Source organism: Lemur catta, chromosome 13, assembly GCF_020740605.2.
Source record: "Lemur catta isolate mLemCat1 chromosome 13, mLemCat1.pri, whole genome shotgun sequence".
Classification (NCBI taxonomy): Eukaryota; Metazoa; Chordata; class Mammalia; order Primates; family Lemuridae; genus Lemur; species Lemur catta.
The window spans coordinates 4,071,765-4,082,989 of record NC_059140.1 but is presented as its reverse complement, the minus strand read 5'-3'; the positions used below and the strand labels follow the sequence as shown (position 1 = coordinate 4,082,989).

General features: G+C 38.2%; 1 protein-coding gene across 1 annotated transcript; it reads left to right on the top strand.

Annotated features, from left to right (window-relative positions):
- Positions 1–9,341: 9,341 nt before the first annotated feature.
- On the top strand, positions 9,342–10,274 carry LOC123649421 (olfactory receptor 1044-like). The gene has a single exon (XM_045567539.1). It carries the CDS (start codon positions 9,342–9,344, stop codon positions 10,272–10,274), a length of 933 nt encoding a protein of 310 aa, XP_045423495.1.
- The last annotated feature ends 951 nt before the right edge of the window (positions 10,275–11,225 follow it).

Here is an 11,225-nt window from a genome sequence, read left to right as displayed (position 1 = left end):
GGACTCTGTCATATCCCTTTGAACTATATGTCTATCCTTTTGCTTATATAATACTAACTAGATAACTCTAGCTTCATAATAAGCCTTGACATTAGATAGAATAGATCCTCCATTTTTGTTATTCTATTTCCAGATTATTTTGGCTATTCTAGAGCTCTTGATTTTTCAAATACATTTTGAAATCAGCTTGTCAATTTATCCAAATAAGTGTTCTGATATTTCACTTAGAATTTCATTGAAGCTACAGGTCAGTTTGGGGAGAATTGATATCTTTTTTTTTTTTTAATTTCAGCTCTTCATGGGGGTACAAGCTCAGGTTATATACATTGTCCGTGTCCCGCCCATCCCCCGGAGTCAGGGCCTCAGGCGTGTCCATTCTCCAGACAGTGCGCCTGGCACTCACCATGTAGTCATACCTCCATCCCCTCCCCCCCACCTCCCCGAGTCAGCACCTTCAAGCATGACCATTCCCCAGAGGGTGCGCAATGCACTCATCATGTAGGCATACACCCATCCCCTCCCCCCACCCCCCGTCTCAGTCTGATATCCAATTGGTATCCTTCCTCAATGTGCATTTAGGTGATGATCAGGGAAACCAGTTTTCTGGTGAGTACATGTGATGCTTGTTTTTCCATTCTTTGGATACTTAATATAATGGGTTCCAACTCTCTCCAGGAGAATCAAAGAGATGTCGTATCACCGTTATTTCTTATAGCTGAGTAGTACTCCATGGTATACAGATGCCACAGTTTACTAATCCATTTGTGGATTGATGGGCACTTGGGTTGTTTCCACATCTTTGCGATTGTGAATTGTGCTGCTATAAACATTTGGGTAAAGGTGTCTTTGTTATAGAATGACTTTTACAAGAGTGAGTCTTTCAGTGATGAACATAGCAACATGGCGCATTTTCCCATTTATATCGGTCATTTTTATTTATGTCAGCAATGTTTTAAAGTGTTCATTATAGCAATAGTGTTATTTAATTTGCAAACATTTGGAAATTATTTTAGATTTTCCACCAAATATTGATTTCTGACTTAATATTGCTATTGTCAGAGAACATATTCTGCATGATTTTCACAAGTTTAAATGTGTTAAAATTTGACTTGTGGCATATCATAGGGCCTATGTTGTTGAATGTTCCATGTTCACATGAGAAGAATGTATATTTTGGTGACTTTGTATATGTTGGTTGGTCGATATTGATTAAGTTATGTTGGTTGCCAATAATGCATAAATCTTCTATAAACTACATTTTTGTACAGTTCAATCACATATAGAGAAAGGGTACAAAATTTTCCAGCCATAATTGTACTTTATTTACCTTTAGTTGTGTCATTTTTCTATTTTATGTTTATGGGACCTTTGATATTAAGTAATAGATACGTAATATTATATTATGTCACCTTGATAAATTATACCTGTTGTCATTATAGATGCTCCGCTTTACCTTTGGTAATATTTTTTGTTATATACTCTCAATTTGGATTTGTATTTTTTCTTTTACATCCACACTAGCTTTCTTATTTTTAGTGTTTTCATTGTGCATATTTAAAAATATTTTTTGTAAATGTAATCAGGTGTTGATGCCATTGGCAGCGGTAGTCCTACTGTGCCCGCTGGCAGATGGGATCCCGGTGTTCAGCCCGCGCCCCACTGCACTCGGGGGACATTCGATTCCCTCCCCTTTCTCAGTTGCGTGACTACATTTTGCTTAGTTTTGTTTGTTTGCTTTGTTTTCCAACATCAGCCCGGTTTATGTTTCATCCACGCTGCGCTCAGGCCTCGAGGAACACTGCTGAGTGCGTCCCTGCGGTTCTGGCATGCGTTTCCTTCTGCAGATCCAGGGATTCCACTTCTTGCTCTTCTAGAATTTCCTGAGGTTTTCCTTCTGTGTGCAGTTAATAATGTGAGAACACCGGCAACGGACCTGAGGACGACTTGGATACTGGAGAGCTTGGTCACCCGGCTGCCTGTCACTTTGTAGACGCACAGCAGGGACAGCGCCACCTTCAGGTCTCCCGCTGTTTCAGCAGCTCCTGCCTCCTGGCGCGAAGGTCCTGAGCCTCTCTGCCCGTTCCGCAGAAGAGCGGAAGCAAGTCCTGACCGACCGCGCGTTTTTCTCGGCCCAAGAGCGGCAGGAGGAGGCGGGAGGCGGCTGCGGTGGCACTAGGTCCTTCTGTCCTTACGCTTGGCTGGCCGACCCCCGTGTTCAGCCCGTGCCCACAGCACTCGAATGACATTCGATTTCCTCCCCTTTCTTAATTTAAGTGATTATATTTTGCTAACTGTACTTGGTGAGAGAGAGAAGGAAAAAAAGCAGGTACCACAGAAATAGAAGACTGAAATGTTCTAGAGGATGGGAGATGCACTGCAATAGTTTATGGTTTTGCCACATCAGAAAAGTTTTTTGGGGCCTAGTGGTTTGGGACATATTTAAGGTATACCTTTATGAAATGAGAAAAAAAAAAAGTTTTCCTTGATCCACCCATCATGCCATGTAGAAGTGAGCACAGAGAAAGCGAAGACTGTGCTGGAGGCCCACATTTTTGTACACATAGTTTGACCCTGACCCTTGTGACCTAGCCAACCCCAGGGTATTCGCCCTGTCCCCGCCAGACACAGACTATGTATCTAGTCTCTACAAGCCAAGATAGGAGTCCCAGAACAGACCCTATGGGGCTGGAGTAACAACTAGTTTTAATTGAAAAGTATCTCGGTTTTGTGTTAGGTCCTGGTAGAAATTGAGCAATTAGTGGGACAATGATGAGTATCATGTATTAAACTGGATACCACCTCACATCTATCAAGATGGCTGTTATGGGAAAAAAAGGTTAGCAATAGTTGGTAAGGATATGAAGTAACTGGAACCCTTGCACACTGCTGTTGGGAGTGCAAAATGGTGCAGCTGCTATGGAAAACAGTATAGAGTTCTTCAAAAAGCTAAAAGTACAAGTACCGTATAATCCAGCAATCCCATTCCTGGTTATTTATCCAAAAGAATTAAATCAGGATCTTGAAGAGATGTTACCACTCCTATGTTCATTGCAGCACTATTGACAATTGCCCCGTTACCATTTTAGTATGCATGCAATGTTATTTCTTGTATTAATTTAAAACATATAGCCAAACATAATGCACATCCCTAATATTAGTGAGAACCCCAAAGTTAGTAACTTAGAAGAGAGTCACAATCAGTTCAGGTTTATTAACCCAAAGTTTGAGATGTGCTGGGGGAAAAGCGCAAACCACAGTCGCATGTGTGACCTGTCCTCTCCATAGAGGAGTTTGGGAACTTAGTATTCAAGGGGAGAAGGCATGCAGGAAGACAGGGAAAAGAAGGGGAGGAGGTAGGCAGTGAGACAAAGGGTTCCATTCATGTGAGGCTCTATTTAGTGCTCAGTAAATCTACATTTTACATAAGATAAGAGTAACATTTGAAAAAAGAGGAAGTCGAAGAAAAAGTCAATTATGTAGCTGTCTCAGGGGAGGCAGAGGGGTAATTGATCTTATCTCATCCTTGCTCTGTATCTATAGAGATAAGCTTGCAATGGACATTGTCAGTGTGAGAATGAACAGAACGCAGGTTTAAGAATTTACTTAGGTTCTAGTCCTAAGGTTACAATTGGCATGGAATTATTTTATAGGGGGCTACATATCCTGAAAGGTTTAAGGGCCAACAAGAAAGTTCCTTGTAAGCAATCTGTGAGGATAGCCATCTGGAGAGGGAAAAGACCTTTATCATTGTTGGAGCCTGGCTTATTCATAATGTTATGACACAGCGCTGTGACATCACTGCTGTCTGTTTGGGAAAAGGATGGCAGTGCTGCATGACTCAGTTCCCAAGCTTAACTCTCCCCTTGGCATAATGAGTTTAAGGGTCCTGAGATTTTATTTTCCTTTATATTAGGCACTATAATAATTTTCTTATTTAACCATATTTTAAGCATGAAATTCAGTCAATTGTTTTGGTTAAGTTGAAACAAATATATTTCACCTTGCACTTTACAAAACAATAGCTCAGCTAGATGAATAGAGCCTATTTATAAAAATTAATATAAAATATGTCTAACGCATTCTTTAACTGGGAATGAATTAGGAGCTACTAATACATCAAATCTTCACTTAGTAAAACATAGACAGACAAGCCATGGGAATTTAAAATGTGCCCTCTTGAATCACTGCCTCACAAAATCCATTCAACTAGTCAAAAAATTCCAAATAGTTCAAACAATCATATAGGAAACTGGTTTTAACTTTTTTAAAAACAGGCTTAATATCTTTTCTAAAACTAAATAGACACTTAAAATGGATTTTTATGCATTGACAGGCTGAATGACTACTGAACATTGCGAGTCACCTAATTTGAGGAGTTGTTGAAAATTTTGTCAGCAATTTAGCCCCAGGGGGAGTTAGTCTAGCTACTTTGGATGGTCTAAGGTCTAGGGAATAATCTGTAGTCTGCCTCTGGGATTGTAGAATTTTGGTCCTCAATTGATTTTAAGATCAGAGTTTAAATTAGAAAAGCTACTGATATTAATGAATGGTGGGTGGTTTAATCATTCACGTTGCTATTACATGTGAAAGAAAATCTCAGAGCAATTTCTAAGGCATACAACAGATGATTATAAAGAGTCCTTATGCATTCATCCCAGGTAATGGTTTGCCAGCTTCGGAGGAGTCTGAGTGAGTTGATCTCAGGTCTGATTTCTTCCTGCTTCCATACACAGATCTTTGCTTGAATCTCTGGCTCATGCCTCCAAATTTTGTTCATTATTAACTTTCATCCCTGGAAATATCCTTGATCTGACCCATATAACTATCTTTATTCCATCCCGGTGAAGATTTCTTGGATTTTTTTGTCTTATCTCTGATTATTTTATTCTCATTATTCCTTTTTCTGGCTAGATGTACATGATAAATCAGTGCAACAATCAGAATAAACTATCCAGGTAGGGCATCTTCATTTCCTTATTGTTAAGTACAAATTTGTATCTTTAAGACTTGATGATCTCTGGAGATGTTGACATTTTGTGAGGCAAACACTTCAAATTTGCTTATAAAGTCAATAGTATCTTTTTATTTGTAGGTTGTTCTGATGAATACATGAGGTAATATATTGCAAAGCACCTAGAATACATTTAAGTACTGTTCATATGATGATATTTATTACTCAAATATCCATTCTAATTGGTACTTTTCAAAATGATTTTATGAATTTTGTTTAATCAAATTGACTTTACTACTCTTGATATATGTGTATGTGTATGTGAGAGAGATAACAAGAGAGAGGAGATACTGTAAAACAAATATTTATGTCAATAAATAAGTTTAGAATTTTTTTCATGAGTATATAGACAAGAACACTTTATTTATTATACTTATTTTCCTTTTCTGAAGAGAAGGTAGTATTGGTGCTTTTGCAAGATATATCAAAATACAACAAAATAGACTAAATTATAATAAAATACATATGAAAAAATATAGAGTAAGTGTGGTTAAAGTAGAATCTGAAATAAGCTAAAAACTACCAAATATTGGTATTTATGATTGGTGAGCTGTATGTCAGAAGTCAAGATAATTTAGTCATTAATAAAAACTGGGAAAATTGAAATACATTATGTAATGAATATTTACATTAATATGTTATACTCCTTTGTAGAATCTATATCCTACAAACACTAAGTTTGCTTATGTTATTTACACTCCTATCTGCATAACCCTGCATGTTTTCCCCAGCTGGAATCTGTAGCCTCTTTCATTCCTTCAAAATACTTCCCATTTGTTATATGACAACTTACAAATTGACTTATCAATATCTCAGTTTAAAATGTTTTCACTGTTCTTTGAATTTCTGTAGGACATTTATTCCACACCTTCTGTTAGATGATAGATTGGTAGAAAGATGTGTGCATGTTTGTGTATGTGTGTGTGCACGTGTGTGTGTGTGTGTGTGTGTGTGTGTGTCTGACTCCTGGTTTATAAGAGCTCACAATGTATTTCAAAGGTATTGTTACCGAAAGCTTGGCACTTGTCCTTGAGGCCACATCAGAAGAACGAGAACATGTTTTTTGAGGAGAAGGAAAGAGAAGTTTATCACTTTGTTGGCAAAGGAGGAGGATGAAGACTCCTGTCTAAAATGCCATTGTCCTCCCATAATAAGCAGAAATACAGAGCTTTTAAAAGGTTGGTTCCCAGGTTCAAGCAATTGCTGTTCAATTGCAGCTGATAATTCTGATCACCGAATCTCCACTGAAGATAATCCCAGACAATCCTGTGACCTCCACCCAGGACTTCCCTTTACCAGGTTGGGGCTGAGCCATGTTCTGTAGCACAAATAAAAGACTTACGCTGCCCCTCCCAACCACTGGCCTGAGGCCGGGATGCAGGTTTTAGTTCTCAAAAAGGAGTGGAGGATGTTTTAAAGAGACAGAAAACATTTTTGCCATTTTTTCAGACCATTCCCTTGATTACATATTCCCCACTGTCAGTATTTCCCTTCCATATCTATGGGAGGAAAGGAGGCTACTCTGTTACAGTATCCATATAATGAATACTGTAGCACAGTATTCATAGTATATATGTCATTTGCTCATATTTGTAAAATGTGTATATATTGAGTATTAATTATTGGATATATTTATACATAATAATTTGGTCTACCTTTGAAGTATACTATGAACACCTGAAAGGCAGAATATACTTATTTTTGTACATCCAATGATATTTTCTCATTGTGTTAAATATTAAGGTTTTTTTTTTTTGCCATATGAAATAAAAAAGAAGACACCATGTTCTTGCTAACTGCTAGTCAAATGGTATTTGGCCTCAGGGATAATAGTTCACAGTAAACAAGATACAATATAAAGAAGAGATGAGAAAACTATGCTTAGATGTTAACTAACTTGTCAAAATTGTAAGCTGAATTTTAACCTAGGACATTCTGAGTCCACAGTTTTATGACTCTTAAAACATTGTCTCAATCATTTTCTTTGAATGGATACTAGAGTAAATCATGGAAGGTTATTAACTTTTTTAATTATTGGTGCTTGAGGGCGATAAAAATACATATGAATAAATCACTATCCCCAGACTCTGTTCACCAGGGAGTCATTGTCAGGCAGATCAGGTAATCCTCCCTCCAGTTCCTGCCTTTCTAGATGGCTAGTCCTTGGTCATTCTACTTTCTTCCCCAAAGATCAAAAACTGTAATCTGGTTTCTTATTAACTGTTATGGGTTGGATTGTATCCCCTTCAAAAGTCATCCTTTGAAGTCCTAACCCCTTGTAACTCAGAAGGTATTGGGTAAGAGAGTCTTGAAAAAGGCAATTAAGTTACAATTAGGTCATTGTGTAGGCCTTAATACCATACGACTGGTGTCCTTACAAGACAAGGAAATTTAGACACAGACAGGCACAGGGGAAAGTCATGTGAAGAGACACAGGGAAGTCATGGCCATCAAACAGCCAGGGAGAGAGGTCCGGAATAAATCATTACATCTCAGCCCTCAGAAAGGACCAGCCCTTCCAACTCCTTGTTCTTGAACATCTGGCCTCCAGAACTGTGAGGAAGCAAATTCTGTTTAAGCCACCCAGTCTGTGGCACTTGGTTGTGGAAGCCCTAGCAAACAAAAAAATACACTGACATTCTCTAAAACTCAAAATTTTTTGTACTTCATGTCTTCCTAAAGAGAGTAGAACAGTAGAACTTTTCAATTAGTTTTTGAAGTAGTTTTGACCATGTTTTATCTTTAAAACTGTGTGATTACAAAGCTAATACATATTTATTTTGCTTTTTTAAAACATCATTATTATCCCATTTCCAGAGATAACCACTATTATTTTATTTTATGCTATATATAAAGATTGACAGATTTTTTAGATCACAGTTCAAACCTTTTATTAAGACTGACAAATTATGTTTTAAAAATCTATTTATTGATAATAACACATGAGGTATGTCATGATCCATAAAAGTTGTGGAGGTGATAGACTCAAGAGAAAATTTAAATTAATGTTTGAAAAATCAGATTTGAATGAGTTCCAGTTTATTTTAACAGCACTTGCTGTTAGTCGAATACGAGCTTTGGTAACTGATTCTGATACCCAAGTAGCTGTCTTTTATTCAAATCATGTAAGTCAGCAGACTCTATCTTCCTCAAATCATAGTCCTTTGTCCCACATTCAGCTTCTCATTCGTACCATAAAATGGTAAGTCCTGTGAGTCCAGGTAGAACAAACAGTATGAACAACCAGTCAGTCCAGTGCCACAGGCCGAGGCATGTCTTCAGGACTGGCAGGTCCTGAATCAGGGCCAGCTGTGTGCCCAGTGTTTCAGAGCTCTCTTCCACATGCAAGGTTTCGCTGTGAGAGAAGAATCTGAGACTGGATATATTCATGATCTAGCCCACAGTTGTTCTGTTTGGAAGACTGGGAAATGTTATGCTAAAATCAGAACATTTATTTCTACTTAAAAATGTGAAGATTTTGCCTAACAGTGCCTGAAATCTCATACAGGTAACATTTAGCTGGACCCATCTCATTACTACCTGTTCCTGATCTGCTAAGATACTAACATTATGTGCTCAACTTCTGTTAGCATTTGAGTTATAACCATTTCTTCCCCTTCCCTTCAAACAACATCTACCCAATGCAGTAATTACAGCAGGTGTTTAGTAGAAAATTACTGAATGAATAAGACCATTCATATATTTTTGGGTTTTTTTTTTTGTATTTTTCATTGATATAGTTGTACATAGTTTTGGGGGGTACATGTGATATTTTGATACATGTATATAATGCGTACACTCTAATTAGGACAAATGGGATATACATCACCTCATTTATCTTTTCTTTGTGTTGTGTTGGAAACATTACAATTCTTCTCTTCAAGATATTTTTGAAATATACAATAAATTATTGTTAACTATAATTTCCCTGCTGTACTACTGAATACTAGAACTTGGAAGTAAAGTGTAGAAAATACTAGAGGATGGGAAGGGAAGAGGGGAGGGGGGAAACGAAGAGATAGAAAGACTGTTCACCTTTTGCATTCAGTAATGTATATTCTTCCAAGATTTATTATTTATTTTGTATACATATAATCCATTGCTTAATGAATACATGTTTATTCTCTTTCTTTTTTATTTAGAATCTGCTATTTCTTAGACTAACGGAGAAGCAGAAAAAGATAAAAAAAAAAAAAAAAGAAAGAGAGAAGCAAATGGTTGGGACCAGATTTATTTTCAATCACCTCTGTGGACGACTTTGTGATTGTGTCCTTTGCACTAAATATCACTAAGACCCCAACTGTTTTGAATATTCTTTGACTCTGCCTCTATGGCTTGGAAAGCAAATGAGACCACTGTGACTGAATTTATTCTCAAGGGCTTTTCAGACATGCCTGAAGTGAGGCTTATTAGCACCATATTTTTTCTTTTCATCTACCTCTTTGTCTTCCTGGGGAACATCTCCATCATTGCAGCTGTTACCAGAGACACCCACCTCCACACTCCCATGTACTTCTTCCTGAAGAATCTGTCCTTCTTGGACATGTGCTATGCCTCGGTCACTGTCCCCAAGGCACTGATCAATTCATTCATGGGCTTCCAAGTAATTTCCTTTAGGGAATGTGTGGCTCAGCTGTTTTTGTTTGTAATGCTGTGTGCTTCTGAATGCTTCTTACTGACATCCATGGCATATGACCGCTGTTTAGCCATATACAAGCCTCTCCTCTATGGTGTCATTATGAGCAGAAAGCTATGTACAGAGCTTGTCATTGTGGCCTGGTCAAGTGGAGTTCTCTATGCCATATTTCACACTGTCAACACCTTCTCCCTCCTGTTCTGTGGGCCCAATGTCATTGACCACTTCTTTTGTGACAGCTCTCCCATCATGAGACTCTCCTGCAGTGATTCCCACACCAATGAAGAGGTTGGATTTGCAGTGGGTGGGTGCATCATTCTTGGAGCCTTTGCCCTCACCATAATCTCTTATGTGCTCATCGTTTCTACCATTGCTCAGATTCACTCTGCTGGTGGCCGTTGGAAGGCCTTCTCCACCTGCTCCTCTCACCTGGCCACTGTCATTCTGTTTTATCTCACTGGGAGCTTTGCTTACCTGACTCCCACTTCCCACTACTCTCCCACTCAGGGACGGTTAGTATCTGTGTTTTACTCCATCCTCACACCAAGCCTGAATCCCATTGTCTACTGTTTGAGAAACACAGACATGCAGATGGCCCTGAAAAAGCTATTTGTTCCATCTAAGTAGACATGTTTCCTTGTATTGAGCATTTTGCTCTGAATGTTGCCTGATGTTCCCTTTATGCTTGTTTATGCAGCTTACTCTTTTGTAGAAATCGATCATAGATTTTGCACTTGCTAAAACTGCAAATTAAAAAAAGAATGGGTATCTACTGTGGAATTTATTCTGTCAATTAAATACATTTTCATAACTTCTGCCATATTTCCAGTTTCATCAGATACTTAATGATGAAATGGGGAGCAAAACTTAGTGTTGTTTTGGCCAGTTTGGATTTTCCTTGTCAACCTGAGAGGAGCTGAGAAAAAATTGCCTCTATCTTTTCAGCCTATCATCTCACCACCTCTGTACAGACAGTGGAGAAAAGAGTTGATGTGTCTTTCTCACAAAGGGTTGCACAAAGAGGGTGGTAGGGAATTCACTTTCTTTTTCCCCCTGTATCTAGTTACCTTATTTTTTTTTAATTTTATTTCAGCATATTATGGGGGTACAAAAGTTTAGGTTACGTATATTGCCCTTGCTGCCCCCACCCCGAGTCAGAGCTTCAAGCACGTCCATCCCCTAGATGGTGTGCATTGCACTCATTATGTATGTATACACCCATCCCCTCCCCATCACATCTGTCCAACACCCGATTAATGTTATTCCTAAATGTGCTCTTAGGTGATGATCAGTGAAATAAATTTGATGGTGAGTACATGTGGTGGTTATTTTTCCATTCTTGGGATACTTCACTTAGTAGAATAGGTTCCAGCTCTATCCAGGAAAACATAAGAGGTATTATATCCCCATTATTTCTTATAGCTGAGTAGTACTCCATGGTATACATATACCACATTTTATTAATACATTCATGTATTGATGGGCACTAGGGTTGTTTCCACATCTTTGCAATTGTGAATTGTGCTGCTATAAACATTCGAGTGCAGATGTCTTTGCTATAGAATGTCTTTTGTTTTT